This window comes from Schistocerca americana, chromosome X (genome assembly GCF_021461395.2).
Source record: "Schistocerca americana isolate TAMUIC-IGC-003095 chromosome X, iqSchAmer2.1, whole genome shotgun sequence".
Taxonomy (NCBI): Eukaryota; Metazoa; Arthropoda; class Insecta; order Orthoptera; family Acrididae; genus Schistocerca; species Schistocerca americana.
The window spans coordinates 793,498,833-793,524,918 of record NC_060130.1 but is presented as its reverse complement, the minus strand read 5'-3'; the positions used below and the strand labels follow the sequence as shown (position 1 = coordinate 793,524,918).

At 38.0% G+C, this 26,086-nt stretch overlaps 1 protein-coding gene across 2 annotated transcripts in view; it reads left to right on the top strand.

Moving 5' to 3' along the window:
* LOC124554770 (laminin subunit beta-1) overlaps positions 1–26,086 on the top strand; it is a 357,587-nt gene that overhangs the window by 274,956 nt on the left and 56,545 nt on the right. For both annotated transcript variants that reach the window (XM_047128416.1, XM_047128415.1), the window contains 3 exons: positions 5,999–6,160; positions 15,605–15,722; positions 22,599–22,726. In XM_047128416.1, the coding sequence (XP_046984372.1) occupies positions 5,999–6,160; positions 15,605–15,722; positions 22,599–22,726 (408 nt within the window). The remainder of the gene's footprint in view (positions 1–5,998; positions 6,161–15,604; positions 15,723–22,598; positions 22,727–26,086) is intronic.

Here is a 26,086-nt window from a genome sequence, read left to right as displayed (position 1 = left end):
TAGTACCAGTTGTCCTTTTCTTTTTATTAAAAAGCCAGAACTGCTTTCATCCCCCAAAGCCACTATCTAGTTTTATCTACAAAGTATCAACAAACAACAGTCAAATTAGCAAACACAGAAAAGTGACAGTGAGCATCAGTGACAACAAGTGTAGTATATAATTACTGCAAAACAGTTTGTCCACAAACTTCATAAAAACAACAAAAATTAAACATAATGATGTCTTAATTAATCTACTGTAAAAGCAGATACATGTTTCATAGACTTAATAATACTGAAAAACAACTCATCAACAAATATAATAAAACACCATAATAGTGTAAATATTGCATAAATTCATTTACATTCTAAGAAATCAACACATGTAACAGGTATTGCAATCAGTATATATTATTTTATATTGTTTTTTATGTTGGCCTTACAGGCAGACACTTCAAAACCATGTTCGAAGAATGTGCAGAAATAGGAAGGAAAAATATGGACTACAAGTCTACTTTGCTTCTCATTTAATTTCAAATGGTCACAGTGTAACTAATATTGCCAATAACCTCACAGTTTTGCATTGTGTTTGTATGCTGATTTACCCTTGGTGCTTCTACTTATTTGCCTTGTTTCCTAGATTGAATGTTTGTTTGTCTTAAGGTCTCTGACATCATCTTTTGTCCTTTCTTTTTTCATAATAATACTTTTTACATGCCTCTTTCTTGTGAGTCTATGTCAGTCTTGTAAATAACAGATTGTTGTGTATTTAATTTGATTTTTTAAAGCATTTTATCAACTTTCGTCTCATCGCTTTACTCTCCCTGCATACTTCCCTGCCTTCTATAGGCCCCCATTGTCACCTGTCTCACATCTCTTTAAGTGTCACCTCCTGGCATCTCTCTTCAGTCACTCTGTGTTCTCTCAGATGCCTAACATGTAAGTTCATTTTATGTATATTGATTTCATAGATTGGAAACGAATTTTCACAATATTTATGTTTTTGTGGTGTTTTAATGATGTTTATTCGTAAGTTTTTCCAGCATTATTTAGTTCATGTAACATATATCTATTTTTTTTTGGTAGACAAATTCAAATGACATAACATTTTATTTTTGTTGCTTTTATGAAGTCTGTAGATGAATTATTTTGCAGAATTAATGTATTATGCTTATTGTTGATGATGCCTACTGTTCTTCTTTCTTGGCTCTACAACTCATGATGAATCTTGGCCTCTTCTACAATTTCCTTCCATTTCTCTTGGTCCTTTGCCAGTAGTCTCCAGTTTCTATTGCCCATCTTCCTAAGATCTTCGATTACTCCATCTTCCCATCTGGCCCATGGTCGACCACATCCTCTCTGCCCTCGTAGCTTTCCTTGTAATATTCTTTTTGGTACTTCTGTATCGTTCATGAAAGCCACCTGTCCTGTCCACCTCAGTCTGGATGATTTCACTATCCTTCAGATGGATTGGTATTTGTACATGATATACAACTCATGGTTGTATCTCCTCCTCCATCTTCCTCTTTCACTGATTGGGCCGATAATTCAACTAAGTACCTTTCTTTCAAATGCATCCAGTATTTCAATATCTTTAGTTGTTAATGTCCAGGTTTCAGAGGCATATGTAAGCACTTGTTATATAAGTGATTTTTAGATAGTTAATTTAGTGGTGCGAGACAGGAGCCTTGAGGATAGAAGTCTTGTTAGGGCAAAATAGGCTCTGTTGGCTAATATTAATCTCTGCTTAATTTCATAGGAGGTATCATTTAGATTGGTAACTGTCGAGCCCAGGTACTTGAAATGTTCAACTCTCTCAAATGTATAATTGCCCATTGTTATTGCATTTGGCATATTTTTTCTATGTGCTTTTCCAGCTGCCATATAATTTGTTTTTTTGTTCATTTATAATTAACCCCATGTTCCTACTAGCATGTTTGAGAGCTGTGAATGTCTCTTCCATTGCTTTTTGGGTTCTTGCTACTATATCTGTGTAATCTGCATAGGCCAGTATCGGCACTGATTTATAGACAATCGTTCCCCTATTCAGAACGTTTGCGTTTCTCATCACCCTCTCCAGGGCGGCATTAAAGAGAAGACATGCCATTGCATCCCCTTGTCGCACTCCATTTTTAATACTCAGAGTATTGGACATCATTCCTCCTATTCTTATACTACCTTGTGTTTCGCTCATTGTCATTCTCACCAGCTTTACCAACTTTCTTGAGATTCCCAGTTCATCTAGAACTTGATATAACTGCTCTCTATTTATGCTCTCATAAGCTACTTTGAAATCTATAAAGAGGTGATGCATGCCAACCCCATATTTGTTTTTTTTTCCAGGATTTGTCTTAAGGTGAATATTTGATCTATAGTTGACTTCCCGGGAGAAATCCGCATTGGTACGGCCCTGTCTCCCTCTGTATGATTGGGAGGATTCTGTCGAATAGTATATTAGAGAATATTTTATATCCCAGATTAAGTAGTGTAATTGCCACATTCCATCTGATCTCCTTTCTTATACATGGGACATATGATACCCTCTTTCCATTGTTGGGGCATTTTCTCCTCTTCCCATATTCTGGTGACCATTTCGAGAAGGCTTCATTCCAGCTCTCTGCCTCCTTGCTTTAACAGTTCTTCTGAAATACCATTTGTCCCCGCCACCTTGTTGTTTTTCAATTTCTTCATGTCACTTTTCACTTCTCCTATATTTGGTGGGGCAGTTTTGTTGTCTGGGTCCTCTTCCCCATTCATTTCTATTGGATTCCCTGGTACAGTTATTCTAGGGTTGAGGAAACTATCAAAATACCTGCGCCATCTTTCACATATTTCCTTCTCTTCACTTGTTATATTCCTTGTCTCATCTTTGATTAAGTTTATTTTACTACCAGAAGGCTTCAGTGCCACATTCACCTCTCTATAGAATTTTCGTATTTCATTTTTGCATCTCATGAGCTCTATTTCTGTGACACTTGCTTTCATCCATTCTCTCTCTCTCTCTCTCTTTCTTTTTTTTTTTTTGTGAGTCTTCTTTTCAATACTCCATTTTTCTTTCTATTCTTCTACTATCCTCCTCGTACAGTGTGATCACAGTGTCCTTCTATATGCTTCGTTCTTTTCTTCAGTTGCTATTTCGCATTCGGTATCAAACCATGATGGTCTTACTTGTCTTGTCCCAGTTCGAAGTATCTCTCTTATCAATGTCCCTGCCGTCTTTTTTATCGCTTCCCACTGATCTTCAATGTTATATTCTCCAATGTTTATCTGTATATATGTTTGGGCCTCTGAGACTCCTTTCGTGCAATAGGTCCGATTTGTGTCTCACATCTGTCAAAACATGGTCTATCTGCTTTACTGTGTTTCCATCTGGTAAGGTCCATGTTCCCCTATGTATTTCCTTATGTGGTAACAGTGTTGATCCTATTACCATACTTCTAGATGGTGCGAACAGTATGAGCCTTTCTCCTTTCTCATTACTTATTGCACGTTTGCTGTGGGGGCCAATTGTCGGTCTATAAATCTGTTCTTTCCCCACCGGAGTGTTTAGGTCTCTGTCTGTTATTTTGATATCATGTTCTGGGCACTCATCTTATTCTCTTTGCAAAGATTCATAGGATACTTCTTTCTTGTCTTCTTTGGAATCTTCTGTTGTTGCATGGGCATTAATTATGGAATAGTTTATCCAGAGTGTCGATAATCTTTGACTAATGGGTGTAAACCTTATTACCAAATGCTTTAATTGATGATGTACAACAAATCCTGTCCCCAGCTCATGATTTTTTTGCTGCAGCTGTAGAATATATTCGCTTCTTTCATTTCTAAAACTCCACTCCCCATCCATCTAATTTCTTATACTTTGCTTCAGATTCATCATTTGATCCAGCATTACTGTCAGTGCCCCTGGCGATATAGGGATTTCACATTCCAAGTACCAATATATAGATCTGATCTATGTCTTATATTTATCTTCTTCCTTATTTTCCCTCCTTCATTTACTTGTATTCCATCCTCATTGTCCCTTTTCATGCCAGGTCCATTTTCCTTCATTCATACAGCTTTGTTTGTAGAAGTTTTGCAACAATTGTTTTTTACTGAGCGGGCTGTCAACCCTGTGTCCAACCCCTACCAGAGGAAGAGCGATTTTTAATCAGGGTTTTCTTCCCTTAGCCTTTGGAGACCCAAATCCCTAGTGCAAGGCAGCAGTTGTTGTTTTGCTAGTTTTGGTCCGCCCCGGGTATTTTATTTCCCTGGTGTCCACCATATCTGGTGAAAGTTCCCCAATCCGCCACCTGGGGAGGCACCCAATGGGAGACTAGCAACTCCACATGGGCATGCCTGCTGTTACAGTTCTCTATTTGACTAACTCCATTGTACTTTGTAGATATCACTGGATGATGGATTGTCTTTTTCCTGCCTCATCATTTTTGGATGATATCAATTTTTTTCCCTGAAGCAACAGAAAATTTAGGGTTCACTTATTATCCCAAGTTTATGGCATGTCAATAAAACTATAACTGTATCAATCAAATTTACCTTCTCTTTTATCTTTATATGATATCACAAATTTGTTGCACCTCCTCTCACTTTTAATTTTATAAAGCAAAGAGGCATTCTGTTTCATTGCTACCTTACTTCATAAAATACTTTCATATGAGCATCCTACAATTATTCAGTACAACTGATTTTCAAGGACAACAGAGAGAAACTACAATATAGATCAGATGGGGCAAGTCTTGCATATTGAACATACATGTGTACTGTCTAATAGGCCACTCTGCAGGGAAAAGATTGTCTCTGCAGTGCTATACTGATTCTTATGTCATGTCTTTGTTACAAGTTCCTAATTCCCATCATGCTTATTAAAATAACAAATGATCGCTTTTCCTAATATTTGAAAACAATGAAAACATTATGTGTATCTTTAAAAAAGTTTTAGTCAAAAATAAAAATTTTGGCCCTGCTGCTGTGGCAAATTGCTACACCAGTTTTTTTTACCTGTTTATTAGTAAAAAATTAAAAACCTGTTGTAACTAGACAAACAAACACCAAAACATACCAGTTATTCAGAACTATAATACTGATCATGGTTTTTAAATGTGGTTTATTCAAAATCTTCTACTCTTTCATGAGATTTTCAGTTAAATTATGTGGAAATTGCTCAGTCAGTTAAACAAGTTACACTTGTATAACACTTCATTAACCATTGTACAGAAAGATGTACACTATTGTATGGTTTCCATGTTCAAATCCCTCTTCCTTCTTTACCAAAGTTCTTTACAATAGTTTAGAGCCCATTGCTGCTACATATTTGCATATACTTTGAGAAATCTCATGATAAGCTTTTTAAATTTTGTATCAGCATATTTGAATTATACATATTTATCCATCTCTATACTGGCCTTTATCCCATATCTACACAAGGATGGCATGTAAATTTATGGATTTGACAATGCTAGTGGTAGAGAGTGGCTGGATGCCCTTTCTGCCACCATCCCTTCATTCCCTCAGGACGGAATTTGTGCACCCCAATTGTCTGTGTCTAGTGTTATCCCATGTGAAAGTATCTGAATGCTTTCTAAATGTAGGTACCAGCCTGGTATTCACCTGATTAGATGTGGGAAACCACCTAAAAGCCACATCCAGTCTAGCCGGCACACTGGCTCTCATCATCAACTCACCAGGCGGATTCGATCCAGGGCCAGCACACCTCCCTGAATCCCAGAAGCAGTGTATACTGTGACTTATACATATAGTGATTTATCCCATGACTGTGTAACTTCAACACACTTGGTGTAAAAGATCATGAGAGAGAATAAATAAATAAAAACATATAGACACTAAGCAAAAATTGTCAGCATTTTGAAACATTATTGAATGTGCATAGTAAGATAGTCAAGCAGATGTTATTGTTTTTCTTGTTACTATTTCTGATGTTATGTGGGATGACTGTTAAGTATTCTCCTTTGTAGTTATTCATTTCTAGTATGACTTATGTGTTTTCTTTATTTTTTTTCAGACTTGCCAAGTTGTGATCAGAGAGCCATACAGAGATGGCAGGGAAAATAGTTGGACGGGTACTGGATTCATGAGAGCATTTACTGGCTCTGAACTTGAATTCCCAATTAACAACATTCAGCAAGGAATGGATTATGACATAGTTATACGTTATGAGCCTCAGGTAATTCTTCACTGCTACGACAACCTCCTTGCAAATTTTTCATTCACTCATAAATTATATTGTACCTATGAAAACTAAACTTAGACATGTATTGGCTTCCTGGAACAGTTTGGGAACAGAAATGCAATCAATTTGCTGTAGTTGGGGATAAAGTGGAAACAGTTTTTTGTAGTCAGCTGTTACCGGATGCTCTAGAGGCAACCAATTAATTTTCTTCTGTATCTTGTCTGCAGTAAAACTTGTTAGTTAGTACCATGTTAACATTTGTTCCACATTGGATGTTTGTAACGCTTCAGTATAGGTGAAGTCCTATCATTCCATCGTCCCAGTGTCATCTTTTGTAACCTGTTGCAACCCATCATGTTTGCCTCCAACACTGACAGCCTGTGATATCTTCAGCAGAGAATGAAGTAGTAATCAATTGGAGACTAATGTCTTATAATAGCATTCTGTACCTGATTTATTATAGTTATCATAATTTGTTTGCAGATGTTGTTGAAGAAATTATAAACACTCTGAGGCGAAGTATCACATGGATGAAATTTTATTCACACATTAGATGGTTGCACATTGTACACTGATGAGCCAAAACATTATGACCACCTGCTTAATAGCTTGTTTGTCCATCTTTGGGATGAAATGCCTAATTGATTCTGCATATTAGGGATCCAACAGTTTGTTGGTAGGTTTGTGGAGGTATATGGCCTTAGATATCTACACTCTCCGCTTAATAATGGGCCGCTGATTTGTGTACACGGTGATGGCATCAGTGACCCAGATGGGTTCCATAGGATTTATATCAGGCGAATGTGGTGGCTGGGACATCAATGTGAATTCACTATAATTCTCCTCAAACCACTGTAGCACAGTTCTGGCTCCAAGACATGAACAATTATACTGCTGAAAGATGACATTGCTTCCGGGGAAGACATCAAGCATGAAGGGATGCAGGTGGTTCACAGCTGTCAGCATGTCTTTGGTCACAGCTACAGGTCCCATGCAAGAGGTGGAGAATGTCTCCCATAGTATAATACTGCACCCAGCAACCTGTGTCCATGGCGAGGTGCATGTTTCAATCCACTGTTCATCTTGATGGCAGCATTTGTGGAGACGACCAACAACCTAGTGTAGCAAAAATATGATTCACCCAAAGAGCTGACATGTTTTCATTGACTGACAGTCGAATCCCGATGGCCCCGTGCTCACTGCAATCATCATAACTGATGATGTCATTGGGTCAATATGTGAACAGGGGGAGGGGTGGTTTGCTGTGGAGCTCTATGTTCAACAATTTATGATGAATCATGTGCTCTAAAACACTTGTGTGTGCACAAGGTTTGTGCTATTTTGGCAGAGATGCCACAGATCACTAACTATCCTATTTAACAGAGCAGACAAGCCTTTGAACCCCAAATTCTGTGAAGAGTCATGAACATCCAACCATTAGTGCCTAGTGGTAGTTCCACTGTCTTACCTCTTTTTGTAGATCCTCACGACAGTACCATGTAAAAATTCAACCAGCTTTGATATTTTCAAGGTACCTGTCCACAGGTTCTGCATTGCAGCCCATATCTTCACTAGGATGATTCTGCATATGTGTATGCTCCACTTACATACTTTTGTTACCATGTCACATGCCCTCAACACCACCAGGCAGCATCCAGCGTCATGGGAGGCAGTGGTCATTATGTTTTGGCTTATCAGTGTATTTGGTCATAATCACAGGGTACTATACTAATGGACATATTAGCTTTGGAAATGATCTTCAGTGCATTGTAGACCCTCTTCTTGCTACATTGTGTTTCTTCAATCATGAGTAGAAATAATCACTGAAAAGTTACATCATCTTGGGAGATAGTGTTCCATGTTGCTTCCAGCTATTGCTGTAGTTGGTAATTGGATGTTATTGTTTCTGAAGACAGGACCAGATGTCATCCCATCATGACCTACACATGCTCGGTAAGAGAGAAGTCTGCTGCTTGTGTTTGCTGGGAGAACTGACAGACTTCCGTTAACTCGAAGAACTTGTTGTTGGCAACAATAATGCGCATTTTACTTTACAACCTCAAGTTTGCATTTAGTAATGCTCTGTTCTGTCTTGGTTCCATGTTTCTGGCAGTGTTATTTGTACATTAACAACACTACACAGCAGTATGGATATGTTTACTGTTGTGGAGTTGACCAATACACACTTTGTGTATGGGTTAATTGAATGTAATGGAAGAGCAGCACAATGACACTAAGTTGACCTGTTCCCACATAGGCAGCAACTACATGACAATTTTAAAAACCAGCTTGAGGACTGTTGTATAACTCTGAGTTTTGTGTTGTACCTTTTGGTGGTTGCATATTATAAGCTTTTTCACTGTTGTCAAGGTATTTCTGCATAAACATAGGTAATTGCAGTAACAAACTAAATAAATCACAATTACACTATTACTGTGTAATGAACCATATACCACAGGTCCCTTAACTCCAGCTTTAATCTCCCTTATGTTCAATTTTAAACATGGCTGATAATGCAACAACCGTAGATGAAATTTATAATATTATTTGAAAATACAGCTCTTCGGTTGTACACGTAAAAAATTTTCAACTTTACCTAGGTTTCAACTGCTCTAAGGCAACCTTCATCAAAAGTAAAAAATTTTTCCATTACCTATAACAGAGTTTTGGAATAATATAAAAATTATTAAATTAAACATATGTAATAAAATTACATCATAGCTAACTGCTACGGTACAGTAGACAAAGAAAGCATACTTACATAGAGTAAATAGTTATGAAATGGTTTAGAGCAACAGTGCTCACGTGAAAGATAAAAATATATTTGTACATTATAAAATTTTCCTAGGAATGCCTAACTTGATTAAGACGCGCCACTAATGGTCGCATGTGCGGCCGGCACTGTAAACAGCATCAGACTGACAGGAGCGCGTGCCGTCGATGTTAGCAAGTCGGCACCTTGTATCGCACCATCTAGTATTGAATGCCTGTAATTTACAGTGACAACAGCTGTCAGAAGCATTGGAATAGGAGTGCACATAATGTGCTGATTACATTATGTCAGATAGTATGTAACAGATCGAAAGGTGAACAAAATATTATACTGTAAAACAGTGAGAGAGAGAACAATATTAAAGGCTACAGTACGGGAAGCATAATAGCAATATTCCGTGTTAAGTGATTTTAAGCAAGGGCTTTACACCATCAAAGAAATTTTTATCATGTAATTGTAATTGCTCATTCAGGATTAAATGGTCGTTATGGGAAAAATATTTGAAAATTTCCAACTGTTCAAGAATATCAAGTCTGAAGCCTTTCTTTTCTGTATGTAAGATACTAATATCATGAACATCCTTAGGTTTGTGTCCTGTGATAAGAAGGTGGTCAGCGAATGACGAATTATGTACGTTTGTACCTTTTTTCCCTAATAGATGCTCTTTATATCTAATCGAAAAAGCTCATCCAGTCTGTCCTATATAATAAGCTGAGCAAGTGTCACAGGTGATTTTATAAACGCCTGAGTTTTTCAGAGGTGACCGTCTTGGTTTTAAATTATGGATAAGATTATTTTTGAGAGAGTTGTTGGTAGAGAAAACTATGTTGCAGCCATATTTATTTTTAAGGAGACGTTGCAATCTGTAGGTTATTGGCCCTACATATGGTAAAGAGAAGTATTTCTTCAAATCGCTAGGCTCGTCAATAGTGGTCCCAAGCGTAGTAATTCTGTTATTGGTTTTCTGTCTGAAGACGTCATCTACTATATTTGATTCGTAACCATTATTAACTGCAATGGTTTTAATTAGATTCAATTCGGTTTTTAAATTTTGAGAGGACAAAGGGGTAGAGATTGCTCTATGAACAGCAGAGTCAAAAAATGCTTTTTTGTGAGATCGTGGGTGTGTGGAACAGGCTGGCACAATTTGGTCAGAAAAAGAATCCTTATGAAAAATATTGAAAGAGATTTTGTCATTCACTATTGTCAAAGTTAAGTCTAAATAATTTAACTGACGGGAGTTGTTTTCAAGTTCACATGTGAAGGTGATTTTTTCGTATAGTTTGTTAAAGATCTCGAACAGGTGGTTCATGCCATCATTCGTTCCATTATAGATGATTAAAATGTCATCGACGTACCTAGAATATGAAACAATTCCTAAGGTGGTAATGGAAAATTTTTTGAAAAATGTCTCTTCTAGAGAGTTGATAAAAATGTCTGCTGGGATGCCAGCTAAGGGATTGCCCATAGCGAGACCATCAGGTTGTTGGTACAGCTGTCCATTGAATTCAAAATAATTGTACTTTGTTACGATTTGCATTAGGTTAATGAAATCAGTGATCTGTTCATCAGAGAGTTCTTTTTTGAACAAACGTAAGTTATTCTCTATGATATCTAAAGTCGTTAGTACAGGCACATTGGTATGAAGGTTTTTAATATCAAATGAGAACATCTTTGTGTTTTTGTCACAGTGCATGTCTTTTATTTTGTTGATAAGGCTCTGACTGTTAGCTATAGAGTAATTATTTCGAAAAACATAAGACCTTTTTAATTTATCATGAAGGAATTTTGCTAGATCATGGTAAGCGCTGTTCATACTATTAGAAATAGGCCGTATTGGGTGATTTATTTTGTGGACCTTAAACTGGGACCAAAGCTTAGGCGGCTGGGGGTTCATGTTAATCAGCTGTTTTTTCTGGAATGGCTTAAGTAAGGAATTTGCATGATTACTGCAGATCTAATTTCTTTTTGTAAAATTGGGGTAGGATCTACCTGTAGCTCAGAAATATTGTTTTCCTCTGAAAATTCTAAAGTTTTTGCTACATATTCATCTTTTGTAGCAATAATAAGAGAATTACCTTTATCTGATTTGGTTATGAGAGCATCATTATCTCTAAGTTTAACAGTAATAGAGTTGATTAATTTTTTGTCATAATTGACATTTTCAGGGCAAACTACATTTCTACTAAGCAAATTACATACAGCATGAGCAATTCTGGTCTGTTGCGATCTTTCGATTTTTACACTATCTAGACCAGTTTTCAGTTCAACAATGATATTTTCTATTACATGCTGATCAGATAAGTTTGGTTTGACATTGTATTTTAAACCTTTTCTTAACAAAGAGATTTCATCTTTACTAAAAATTATGTCAGTTTTATTTAAAATCCTATTAAAAAACTTATGATCACTTTTTTCAAAATTATCAGTGCACTATGCCTTGTTTACAGGTAAATTTTTTCTTATGTCTGTTATAAATGAGTTGCCTATGCACTTCTATGCTCCCATTAATATTACACCAAAAGTCATCAATTTGAAAGTTATAATGGTTGCGGAACATTTTGGTAAGTTCAAAATTGTAAGATTTCTGCCTGCTCAGCCTCTGTTACATACTATCTGACACAATGTAATCAGCACATTACATGCACTCCTGTTCCAATGCTTCTGACAGCTGTTGTCACTGTAAATTACAGGCATTCAATACTAGATGGTGCGATACAAGGTGCCGACTTGCTAACATCGACGGCGCGCGCGCCTGTCAGTCTGATGCTGCTTACAGTGCCGGCCGCACACGCGACCCTTAGTGGCGCGTCTCAATCAAGTTATGCATTCCTAGGAAAATTTTATAATGTACAAATATATTTTTATCTTTAACGTGAGCACTGTTGCTCTAAACCATTTCATAACTATTTACTCTATGTAGGTATGCTTTCTTTGTCTACTGTACCGTAGCAGTTAGCTATGATGTAATTTTATTACATATGTTTAATTTAATAATTTTTATATTATTCCAAAACTCTGTTATAGGTAATGTAAAATTTTTTTACTTCTGATGAAGGCTGCCTTAGAGCAGTTGAAACCTAGGTAAAGTTGAAAAGTTTTTACCTGTGCAACCGAAGAGCTGTATTTTCAAATAATATTACAAACTTCCTTATGTGCCTATCAACCATTCAACACTCATGGATATGCCATATTCCTTCACCCTGCAAAAGACTTAGGAGAAGTGATAGTAAACAGTGGTGATTATGACCTGTGTACCAGAATTTTACATGGACACTTAGATATTAATCAGTCATAATATTAATTGGTCATAACTTTCACTATGAGAGCACAACCGTAATTATTGTTAGACCTCACCAACAAATGGGTTATGCTGTGGAATGACTGGTAATCATCTTCTAGTGGCTGTATTTCTTCCAGAACTTGAAAACAGAGGAGCTTGCCATCAGATTCTGTACTCCATACTTATTGAATTGCTTAACACAATACAGCCTGCTGTGGAATGTAGTCCAAGCTGCCAGAGATGGTGGTCATGTGTGTGTGAGGTGTGCTTGCTTGTGTGAATGGATTTGTGTGAGTTTACATTTCAGAAGAAGGCTTTAGCTGAAAGCTAAATGTGTAACAAGCTTTTCATTGTGCCTGTTTGCAACACAGTGTGTCATCCTTACAGTGAATAGCAATCTGTATTTTTCCTTTATTTAATATTAGTTTTTAGTGTAAAATCTAAATGTAATGTGTAATTTTTAATGCAAACCCGTATCATGTACATGATCACTGGTTAATGGATAAAGATGAATGAATAAATAAATATTTTCTGCAGTACATGTATTTTTTGTCTCTGCTAGATAGAAATTTGACTATTGACTGCTGTACTGAAGCCTAGGTAATTCAGATCATTCAACTCTCTTTATAGAACTCCCAAAAGCAGATAAACAAAAGCCTCCAGAAATTTATATAAAAACGAATTAAAATGAAAATAATGCAGATTTTTTTCCCACAGTAAACTGAGTGTTGTAAGGTGGCCTGTAGATCATTGTATTTCAAGCACTAAAAACTGCAGAAAGTTCATAAATTGTTTCCTAGCTCTATTCAATGAGCTATTTCCTCCTAGAAATTGTCAAAAGAAAGAAAACCATAAACATAAGTGGCTTACACAAGGAATCAAAATTTCTAGAGTCGGAAGCAGGCAGCTCCGCAATAAGCTAAAAATAAAACAGAAATCCTGGTTTTGTTAAGTGTGTTAAATGCTATAAAGCTGTATTCAGAAAAGTTGTACTGGCTAATAACAGATCTGTCCTCAAACATAGAAACAAGACAAAAGTAATACATATATATGAATGTGGTATCTGTTCGGACATGTCTGAAAGATATATAAGGCTCACTAGCCATTTGGCCATCTTCTTCTGTGTGGATGCACAAACAGTGCCTGAACTCTTACGGGAATCGGCGGTAAAGCCGCAAGTAATGAGTATGATGGGCAGGGGCACTATGAATATAGTGCGGGACAATCAGATGCAAATGTGGGTCTCACGGGAGATGTGCCAGAGATAAGTCCCTGCAGTCACACTATCCTCTGTGTTCTCAGTGGCTCAGATGGATAGAGCGTCTGCAGCTAAGCAGGAGATACGGGGTTCGAGTCAAGGTACACATTTTCAACTGTCCCCGTTGACTTATATCAACACCTGTATGGAGCTAAGGGTATTCATTTCATTGTAAAGTAAAAGCAGTATGGTCAGTCGCTTGAAATAGGAGTGAGAGAGACAAGGAATTCTGAAAATCACATTTTAAAATATTATAGTTAACCCCATTCAGATGGCAAATAGTTTTAATGAACTATTCTTAAATGTGGCAAGATCAGATGTAGATATGGAAGCTTATCAAGACAAGGTAAATTCGATAAGGTTGGTAAACAATGGGAATACATATTTTAAATAATTTGAAAAATCACACAGAGATGTGGAAAATGAGATATTGACTTTAAAAAAGAAAACTTCATCTAGGTGGGATGAAACACCCACATCTGTAATAAAGTGTGTGTATGATGTCATTTCACTAACCACTGTTGATTATTATAAATCAGTCTTTTGTGCAAGGATGTCTTCCAAACAAATTGAAATATGCCATGATAAAACCATTACTCAAAAAGGAATTGAAAGTGGATATGGGGAATTACCAACCTATCTCTCTTCTGCTGGTCTTCTATAAAGTATTTGAAAAGATTGCAACAAAACAAATTCAAAAATTTTGTACTATAAATGACATTTTTAAAAACCAGTTGGATTCCAACAATGAAAAATCACTGTAATGCCATCAATGAGTTCACTCAAAATATATGTAGAAAGGTCACAGAAATATTCTGTGATATGACAAAAACCTTCGATTCACTGAAAAACTCCTTACTTGTACACAAATTACAGCTGTATTGAATCGGAGACCTGCTTTGGAATGGTTCAACTCTTACTTAAAAGATAGAAAACAAAGGGTAATTGTAACTTCTGATTCAAGCAATTACTCCTCAAACTGGGAAACAATTTTACATGGAGTCTCACAAAATTTGATATTGGGTTCCTATCAGTTGCTTTTGTACATAAATGACCTACCACTTGCTATTGATGTTAATTCAGTTTTATTTGTGATGATACAGCAGTTCTAATAGAAAATGAGGTGATTGAAAGTATTCTCAGAAGTGTCAATGATACTTTAGAGCAACTTAAATCTTGGTTCCATTGAAGTGGACTAAAACTAAATGTAACTAAAACCAAAATGATGCACTTTGAAACTAAATAATTAGAACAGAATTAAATATAAGTAATTTGCAATGATCAGTCTATCACAGACACAAATCATGTTAAGTTCTTAGGCCTAAATTGTAATAAAAATTTAAACTGGAAGGTACACATTGACTACTAAGCTAACAAACTGAATAGCTTAGCATTTGCAATGCATATTTTGTCAGGTTCCAAAAATATAGACACCAGAAAGATACACTGCTACTTTGAGTCTGTTATTCTATATGTTATAATCTTCTGGGGGAAATTCAGCAAATGTCTCAATGCTCCTAGTATTATAGAAGAAAATAAATAGGAATGTGTGTGTTTCCAAACAAAAGAAACATACTGACCACTGTTAAAAAAATATAAAAATACTGTCCATTCCTTCCTCTTGTATATAAGACGTGTTGACTTCTTATTCAAAAAACCAATGGAAACTTGAAACTTTCCATTTCCGCCACAACTACAACATTCACCACAGAGGTAATTTTCAACTTCCAATGCACACTTTAAAAACTCTATGCCAAAACACCAGAGTATAGGATTAAAACTTAACAATAAAATAAAAAGCAGTAATATATTTAATGTGGAACTAAGTTTGCTTTTAATACTGAGCTTTTCTCTTCTGCTATTCTGATATTGAGGAATTCATTGAGGACAGTTTCACTCTTTGACCAAGGGAACTGCATTTTTTTCTTCTTTTTGTGCACTGAAAATTATAGTAAGTATTTGTATAGCTACATCTCAAAAATGCGTATAAAATAATGTAAACTTTTGTATTTCTCCAAAAATGTTCTTAGTTTAAACTTGAAATGTCTCCTATACATCAAATCAAATGATTTTAAAATTGTATGTAATGAGATGAATAAATCATATTTCACATTTGTTTCATAGGTTCCTGGTACATGGGAAGTGCAAGTAGATGTTATCAGACCTGGTCCAGTGGATCGTAGTGGCCCTTGTGCAAATGCTATTCCTGATGACGACACAAAGGTCGTTTTTCTATCACCAGGTAAGTGCACGCTGTACATTGTACAGTTCATATTGATATTATGTCTGCGCCCAGTAGCTGAGTGGTCAGCAAGACAGAATGTCAATCCTGAGGGCCCAGGTTCAATTCCCAGCTGGGTCGGAGATTTTCTCCACTCAGGGACTGGGTGTCGTGTTGTCCTAATCATCATCTCATCCCCATCGACGCACAGGTCGCCGAAGTGGCGTCAAATCAAGAGACTTGCACCCAGCGAATGGTCTACCCGACAGGAGACCCTAGTCACATGACATTTTATTTATTGATATTATTATTATTATTGTTGTTGTTATTGCTATTGTTAAACTTCAGGTTTCTTCCAGGATGTGTGTTCATACCCTTGTTATTCATTCTGTATATTAATGACCTGGCAGACAACATTAATAGTGCATCAGACTTTTTTCAGATGATATAAATATCTATAATGAATTACTATCTGGATAAAGCTGCACAAATATTCAGTAAAAGGTTGATAAGGTTTCAAAGTGGTGCAAAGATTGGTAACTTGCTTTAAATGTTTCGAAATGTTAAATTTTGCATTTTACAAAATATGCACATGTAGTATGCTATGACTACAATACGAATGATTCACTGCTGGAATCAGTTAACTTGTACAAACACCTGTTGCTAACAGAGTATGAGGATATGAAATAGTCACAGAGACTCAAGTCAGAGGTACAGCAAGTGGCAGACTTCACTTCAGTGGAAGGATACTGGGAAAAATGCAGTCAGTTCACAAAGGAGACTTCTTACAAAACGCTCGTGCAACCCCTACCAGAATATTGCTTAATGTGTGAGACCCATACCAAGTAGGACTATCAGAGGATATTGTATGTATACTGTCCCATCGTAACCATACTTGAGTCCAAATCTGATAGCAGGGTTCGCAATGAAATACAACACTGAACACTGAGAACTCATTTATTATGAACACCAACATACAGCCAGAAGAAAACTAAACTCCTGGACAGAGTCTGCAGTTGCCTATATAAACATCAAATGTTCTAGAATATACAAAAATAAGACATTTCAAGAACTTTCTAGAAATGATAAATACAAAGTAACAAATAAGTGCTGGCGGTCAGGTTTGAGCTGGTGACCTGCAGCGTGACAGCCAGCAATGCCAACCACTGTGCCACGCTGCACACACCACAGCTCATGGCATTGCTCCCTCTCCTGGAGAAAGAGCCGCTGTTTCAGATTTTCTCATTGGCACTGACAATAGCACTCTGGAATACCTTTTGTCAATGGTCCCCTGTATGGGGGAACTGGTGGATCCTCTTGTACTGGTTATTTTTCATATCCCCTCTCTTCAGTATGATGAGCATCAAAGATAGCCCCAGTCTTCAAAGTTTCATGATTATCAAGTGGGTCTTGAGTTTTCTTGAACCTCCTGTCATGGATCTGTGCCTCAGGGCTGTAGTAGGGTATCAGAAGAATGTGGATGATGTTTCTGTGCTTTTGTCTTTTTCATGAAGGGTCATAATCTTTGACTTCCTATGTGGCATATGAACATCCAGCAAGTGGTGAAGGATACGATATAGCCAAAAGTAGTGCTTTAGTAGTGTTTTTGATAGTTGCACTTTTGCACAGGTGTAAAAATCTGTACCAAGTCTCCCAGTCTGTATCTCTTGGTATTATAGCACTCTTGGCCTGTCTCGTGGGCGTTCAGGGTCCATAAGTGAGGCGCTGCTTTGCTTCTTCAGTTCTAGTGATGTGGTGTCATCCTGAGTATCATTGAGTTGAAATGGGGATGGTGTAATCAGTAGTGTTTTGACCTCATGATCTTGGAGCAGAAATAATGGCATGAAGCCTGTAGTAGTGACTTATTATACTGTGTTGTATGCAAATGTCATGACAGGCAGTATTATACCCCAGTCTCTCTGTTTATCAATGTACATTGAGAGCATATCTGCCGACATCTTATTAAAGCATTCCATGAGGCCTTTCGTCTGTGGATGGTCATCCTGCAATGTGAAATTACTTCTGATTGTAGTCTCGATGAGAAAACTTTTCCATGATCAAAGCCCATTAAAAAGGGTGCTCTATGCTTCAAAATGGTGTCTTATACCCAGAACTTCGCAGTGTCCAGAATTTTCTGCAATCGACACAGCTTTGGTGACAGTGTAGTGGGTGAGGTATTCAGTACAGACGGTTGTCCATCAATTCCCATTTGTTGACTTTGGGAACTACACCAAGAGGGCAGTCCCAGTTCAGAAGAATGACACTGTTGCGGACGGGAATGGTACAAGATGCCCCAAAGATAACTGTGGCATGCACTTCCATCATTGGTATTCCTTGCTGTGACTCACATAATATGTAATGGATCAGTATAGACATGTGCCTGATTTTCTCTACAGTCTTCATGAATCCCAGGTGATCAGATGTTGGAGTATTGTGGAAATATTTGAGGATATCTGGTTGCAAAGTACTTGGAATGGTGAGCAACCATTTCCTCTCTGCTGCATCATACTTCCTTCTACACAATGCTTCATTTATTAATTAGAATAATCCCTTGACTGGTTCCTCCTCCTTCAAGGTTTCTGTGCTTTTCAGCAGTACTGGATCTTCCCTCTGTTCATCAGCAATGTCATTTTATGCACCAATGACTGAGGTTTCATCCATACTGCTGTCTTCCACCAAAGAATTCATTGAAAGGCAGTCAGCGTCCTTGTGAGTGTGTCTGGTTTTGTATACTACTGTGAAATCACACTCCTCAAGCCTTAGTGTCCATCTCACCAGCTGACATGATAGATACTTCATGTTAGTCAGCCAGCTGGTCCATGACAACGGTGAATGGTTTTTCAAATAAATATGGCCAGAACTTGTTGATGGCTAAACAACTGCAAGGCACTCTTTCTCAGTTGTAGAGTAGTTCATTTTGGACTTGGGGAGTACTCTGGAAGTATAATCTATCACCTTACTGAATTTGCACTAGAAATGCACCTGTCCCATAACTGCTAGCTTTAGCGTGGAGTTCTGTCTCAGCATTCTTGTGGCACAATGCTAGGACTGGAAAAATGTTAGTGTCTCCTTAAGGATAGGAGAGATCTTTCTTGCTCCTCATGCCAGGAAATTTTGGCATCTCCCAGCAGTAGTTCGTGCAAGGGACATGCCTTGGAACAGGACACCTTTATGAATTTCCAGTAGTATGAGCACATTCTGAGAAAATTTCTCGCATCTAAATTGCCAAGGAGGCAGAAAATTTGTGACTGCTTTTATTTTCTCTTGATCAGGACAAAATCATCTGCCAGTCACTAGATGCCTAAAGAGTTTTATTTCTTGGACAATGAAGAGGCACTTTTTCAGAATCATGTGGAGGCCTGCAGTCTGAACACATTTCAGCACAATTGTTAGGCAGCTCACATGTACTTCAAACACCTTCAAAAAATAATAATGTCATCCAGATAGCAATGACACATCATCCATTTAAGGAGTAAAAGCAGGTTCTCCATTATATGTTTGAAGGTGGCTGCAGCATTACACTCACCAAATGGCATAACTTTAAACTCATGGAGGCCATCAGGAGTTACAAAGGCACTCTTTTTCCAGTTAGCCTCACCAACCTCAGTTTGTCATTAGCCTATCTGCATGTCCATGGTTCAGAAGTACTTTTTTTTTCCTTTCAAGCAATCCAGGGCACCATCAGATAGACACCTTTCTTCGTGATTTTATTCAGTCATCAGTAGCCAATGCAGAGATCCATGTGTTGTCCTTCTTCTTCACAAGGGCCACAGGAGAGGACCAAGCATTTTCTGAAGGTTTAATGAGGTCATCTTGCAGCATCTTCTTCACTTCTTCCTGAATTTTCCACCATTCAGCTGGCAAAAGTCTGTAAAAGTGCTGGCACAATGGTGAGTGATTCTTTGTGGATATGGTGTTTTACCATGGCCTTCTTAGTCTGTCTCCTCTCCACTTTGGATTTGAAAGCATCTGAAAATTGCTGCGGAACAGCTATCACTCACAGTCATTGTTCAGGGGTTAGGCCAGAACCTATTGTCAGTTTCGTAGTAGTTTCTGCCCCTACGTTATCTGAAGTGGTAATGGGAGATGATTCTTAATCAGTGATAGTAAGCTGCCCTTCGTGGAATGGTTTGGTAGTCCCTCAGTGTGTACCTTTAGGGATGAGTTGTGGTTGGTCATGACAGTTTGTGATCCAAAGTTCTCCTTGACCACCTACAGTGTTTATGATCATTGCTGGCATCTACATTTGTTTTGTGAGCCTGAGTAGCATTTTGCAATAAATAAAAGTTTCACAGTTTAACTGAACATCTTGATTGATGACTAGAACTCATCTCATTGATGACAGCACAATAGCAATGTCTTCAATGGCACAGAAATACCCACAGCAGTCTTTGTTATATGTACTAGTTGGAAGAGCTTTGTCAATTTGGAGATCTGCTCTTTCACAGTCTATGACTGGTTTTGATACCTGCAGGAAGTTCCATCTGAGAATAACATTACGTCTACATTGTGTTAAAATGAAACATTTGAAGGGCTGTGTTCTGTCATTGATAGTTATTCTCACACTACATATTCCTATTGGCTGGAAATATTTCCTGTTGGTGACTTTCAGAACAATCGCTTTCATGTCATGTAACACAGTCTTCTTTAGCTAACAATGATAAGCATATGGCATTACAGAAAAGGAAGCCACCAAGCCGACTTGCGCCTGGACAGGTTCGCCATCGATGGTGACATCATTGAGATTTACTGACATCTTGGTGACTGTCATCCATTGAGCATTTGCATCTGTGGTGGCCTCACCTCAATAAGTGGTCACCTCATTTAGTTTCCTTGAAGTTGGTGACCAGGCGAGTGGCTGGTACTTCTGAAAGGCAATAGGGAATGGCTATGGTAAGTGTATGTGTGTGTGTGTGTGGGAGGGGAGTAACTTGTCCAGGTTACAGTGATGGGTTTTGTCTCACAGACTGACTGTAATTGTCTGTGGTTGACTGGCATGAATAGAACTGTTGTGATGGTTGACATCTGGCAGTGTGGTAGTGTCAAAAACTCACCTCTATTCTATGCAGTAGCATACGAAGTGTCCAGTGGGTCCACTTTGGACACACACTCATGTGTTGTCCTCTGTCCTCCAAATATTTGTTCTTCTGTGGGGTGTTACACATTATGCAATAGTTGGCTGTACCTGTGTTGGTCAGGTGTGTGGTTATTATTTGATGGCTGCAGCATAAGTCCAAGTTGGCCAAGTCCATTCTTTCTGGCACATTCAACTGGTAGTGGAGATAGGTGCTCAAGATTGATACACCTCTTCTTCAACATTCTCTATCTCCTCCTAACAACCGGGGTTGACATTCATCACTGCTATCTCTTGCTTACTCAGTCCAACAGTTCAGTTTGCCATAAAATACTGTATCTCTTCTCTCAGTAGCTGATATATGAGAGAGGTAAGGTCATGGTGGTCTACCACAACTGCCATAGTGACCACATTTGGGAGTCTGTCATGCTTCTTTTGTTCATTTCTTTTCTGTAGCATTTCTGTGATTGTTCCTCCTGTGAAATCCTTTACCAGAAGAGCTTGGTACATATCTTCTGCAACTCCTACAGTCAAGTGTGAGATTTTGCCTACTACTGTCATATTTGGGTTTATAATGTGGCATAAGGCCAAAACCTCCTTCACATAGGACTCTGTCATTTTCCCATGACACTGAACCCTGTTCTTCAGTTGTTTTTCTGCCAAGTGGACTTGCTGCTGAATGTCACAAAACATTTTCATCAGTTCATCCTGGAATTTATTCCAGCTATAGAGCTTCTCTTCATTGTTCTCAAACTATTGCTGGGCTGTGCCATCCAAGTAAGAGTACTCATTTGCCACATCATGTCACTCCACCTGTTGTCTATGGTGACTCAGTTGAATCCTTTCAGCTAGTTTATTGGGTCGTGACCACCATCTCTGGAAAACACTGTTGGATGGCTGGTGTGCAGCTGACTTACTGCTGGCTTGGAATCAATTGGTCTCCTGAGTATATGGACTGAGGGAATAATGTACTGTCTGTATTTCAGTTCCTGGTGACTGTTTTTACATTACGTAATTGGAACCATAGTGATGTAGATGTTTTGAAAGTACCCACTGTTTCCATCACACAGTATCATATTGTAACCACACTCAAGTCCTAATCTGGAAGTAGTCATCAATATACAACATTTAGCACTGAATGGATGTTTATTACGAATGCTGATGTACAGCCAGAACAGAACTGAACTACTGGCTGGAGAGTGCAGCTATTTATACAAACATCAAGTATTCCAGAATGCTGCTATTTATACAAACATAGAATATTCCAGAATATACAAAAATTGCAAACATAGTATATTTCAAGAACCTTCTGCAAATGATAAATACAAAATAACAAATAACTGCTGGTGGCTGGGTTTGAACTGACAACATGCAGCATGTCAGCCAGCGATGCTGACCACCACATCACTTTGCATGCATCATAGCTCATGGCAACATTAAGAAGAGCAGTACAAATGACCACAGGTTTGTTTGACTTATGGCAGACTGTCACAGAGATGTTGAAAAACATTAACAGTCCCCAGAAACTTACAAAATATGAACAATCAGCTTTATGTGATGAGTATAGAAATATTCTATAGCCCACTGTGTATCACTTCCATAGTGAACACGAAGAGGAGAGTAGTGTAAGGTATTTCTTATATTTCATTATTAGTTGTATTTTAATTGCTATTTTATGGTATTTCTTCTTGTGTTCAGTGTTATAAAAAAATATTTTTCAGTGCTCAATAGTAACTATTAAAAATATTCATCATACTGTTCGATATCAATAAATTTTTGTAACCTCAGCTTGAAATAAAGTGGATTTGATTTTTTCCCCACAGATTCTAGGAGTGTCCCTGTGTCTCCTCCTGTTTGCCTTGAACCAGGTAAAGACTACAAAGTACGCCTGACTTTCAAACGATATGATGGTGAAACTGATGTGCCATCAGCATCAATACTTGTTGACTCTGTAAGTATACAAAGTTGGAGATTTCTCACCTACAGTTTTAATCTCCACTTAACTAAAGTGAATTTTTTAGGTAGTGCTAGCTGATTTTTGTTATGTAAGAGTCGTTTAACAGGAGCATACTACATAAACTGACTTGACAGGTTGTTGAAGAGTAACTCTGAAAAGATTGAAAATAATTGTGTTCTGGCTACAGGTGAATAATCTTTCTACATTTCCTCCTCATCTTGCAAGCCATTTTCTCCTGTGTATCTTTAGCTAATGAACAGATTTGTGATGTACTAATCACTGTGGACATGTGCTGCCTCTGTCACCGTAACCATGAGAGAAGGGATTGAAGCAAGCAGTGGAGATGTGTAGATTCACCACTGGGACTGCTAAGGTGTGATACAATCAGATTATGCCTTTAAAGGGGGTCAAACTGTCATAGGAGCATACTGCTGAAATCTCCTGAGGAGGTTATGGCTATGTGCAATTGTGGATTAGGGTACCAGTCCAAGTGCACAAGCTATAGCAGGTGAGGCCTGTTGCTGCAGTGAGGGAAGTACAGCAAGGAATTCTGTTATTGCTCTGTGAGTACTGCAGGAAAAAATACAAGACCTTCTTGGGGAACCAGCAACAAATCCATTAGTAATAAAAAATTTAAAATTTACAGAATGGCAGCAGAGATAGAATTCCTCTGACACAGGAAGGGCAACATATAAATCTCTTCCATATATAAATCAAAGACGTCAGATAATACATTTTGAGCCAAGTAGGGGACTGGTCCACTGCCATATCCTACATATCTGAAATGAATTGGTAAGAAAGCAGCAGCCAGCTGTGACTGGTGAAACTGGCACATCAGATCATGCCCCCTGGGAATCGTCCCTAGCTGAATACATAACAAGGGATGCTGAGAAAGCCTTAAGAGGTAAAATTGTTTATAACATAATTAGATTAAAAGATGACTTTGATACTCAAAATCTTCTAACTAATGAGTCTAAGAAAAAGCAAGGCATAACTATAGGCAACCAACTCCGCAGCTGGGATGAATAATACCTGTAGAAGACCCATGAGAACAAGAAGAAAGTGTGATAGCTCTAAGATTGCTTTGCCTGGTAATGGAAGAGTGAAGGAAGGTGGTCACAAGTGTACCTAAGAAGAATTAGAATTGCTGAAAGAAGATGATTTGCTCTGATTTGTCATTAGGCTGTCTGAGGTCAAAAATACATTGCTGAAACCAATAGCATGCCAAATCTGGTACAGAACATACAGGAAAACTAGACTGACTACATCAGTTGTAAATGTTGTGTGTGTGTGTGTGTGTGTGTGTGTGTGTGTGTGTGTGTGTGTTTTATTTAACTTTTTTCTAAGAATCAGTGGCCTTAACAACATTATCAAAAGTAATTGTACTAGAAGTGTTCAAGGAGGAGGAGGAGGAGATTAGTGTTCAATGTCCTGTTGACAATGAAGTCATTAGAGATGGAGCACAAGCTCAGATTAGGGAAAGATGGAGAAAGAAAATGAATGTGCCCTTTTGAAGGAACCATCTTGTCATTTGCTGTACACGGTTTAGGGAAATCACGGAAAACTTAAATCAGGAGAGCTGGACACGGGTTTGAACCATTGTATTGTCCTCCTGAATGTTAGTCCAGTGTGCTAACCACTGCACTACCCTGTTCAGTACAAGTGTTAGTCTTAGTAACATAAGTTTCAGTAGCAGTGGTGGTGGTGGTGGTGGTCGTGGTCATAGTCGTGGTAGTAGTAGTATTAGATGTTGTTGTTGTTGATGATGAAGATGATGATTATGGTGATGGTGATGGTGATGGTGGTATTGTAACAGTACTAGTAACAGTAGGTGTTGTTGTAACAGTACTAGTAGCAGTAGGTGTTTAAGATACCCATAAAATTAGTCACAACAGATTAAAATAACAAAAACGTTTGGCACTTTTTCTGTCACAGTAATGGAATGCCTGACAGAGTGGAAAAAGATACCACAGGAAAACTTCATCTAGAGTAGCATGTAGGTTGCCATCTAAATGTTAGAGCAGGAGTAACAGAAACAAATTAAGACAATGAAAATAATAAATACACACTGTAAACTTACTTCAATATTCAGAATAGGAAAAAAAGAAAAGATATCAATATAATAGAAGGAAACATTCCACGTGGGAAAAATTATATATAAAATCAAAGATGAGGTGACTTACCAAACGAAAGCGCTGGCAGGTCGATAGACACACAAACAAACACAAACATACACACAAAATTCAAGCTTTCGCAACAAACTGTTGCCTCATCAGGAAAGAGGGAAGGAGAGGGGAAGACGAAAGGAAGTGGGTTTTAAGGGAGAGGGTAAGGAGTCATTCCAATCCCGGGAGCGGAAAGACTTACCTTACTTGAAATATGTCTGCTTGTGTCTGTATGTGTGGATGGATATGTGCGTGTGTGCGAGTGTATACCTGTCCTTTTTTCCTCCAAGGTAAGTCTTTCCGCTCCCGGGATTGGAATGACTCCTTACCCTCTCCCTTAAAACCCACTTCCTTTCGTCTTCCCCTCTCCTTCCCTCTTTCCTGATGAGGCAACAGTTTGTTGCGAAAGCTTGAATTTTGTGTGTATGTTTGTGTTTGTTTGTGTGTCTATCGACCTGCCAGCGCTTTTGTTCGGTAAGTCACCTCATCTTTGATTTTATATATAAAAAAAGAAAAGACGTAGAAATGGATTATCATAAAGGTTCACTATGTAATGGTCCACTATTGTTACCAAGGAAATGGACTACTATAAATAAATAAAAAACAGTTTGTCAAGATGAAGCATCACAGGAAGCTGCCTAAGGGGGTATTTCTCCTCCATGAATATGGCCCAGCTCATTCTGAACAGGACAGTCACACATGCTGCATCTCTGGGTGATCAAATTTTGACTCAGCCTTGTATTCACCAGACATGGCACTCACTATCTTTTTTTCCTCTCATATCAGATGAAGAAACCACTTCATGGTAGAACATTTCCTGAACATTCAAAATGCAGATATCCATAACCAAGGTCTCTGCCAAGACATCCCTCACTGGAAAAAATGTCACATTTTAGGATGAATATGTAGAGAAGGACTAACCCACCACAACTTAATTTTCTGAGGTGAGCCTGTGGAGATTGAACCACTGTCCACAGTTGTGAAAGTCCCATCTCCAATAGGATGACAAGTGTTAGAGGCTCTGCCCATGGCAATATGTTAGCAAGGATGGTGCGACTAAGGAAGATTTCATTTTTAGGTAGAGCTTGAATGTGTCATGATCTTGAGAAAACTAATTGTTTAGACAGTACAACCAAAGGAATACAAAATGGTGAGGGAAATGTATTTTATGTGTTTTGATGATTTTTAT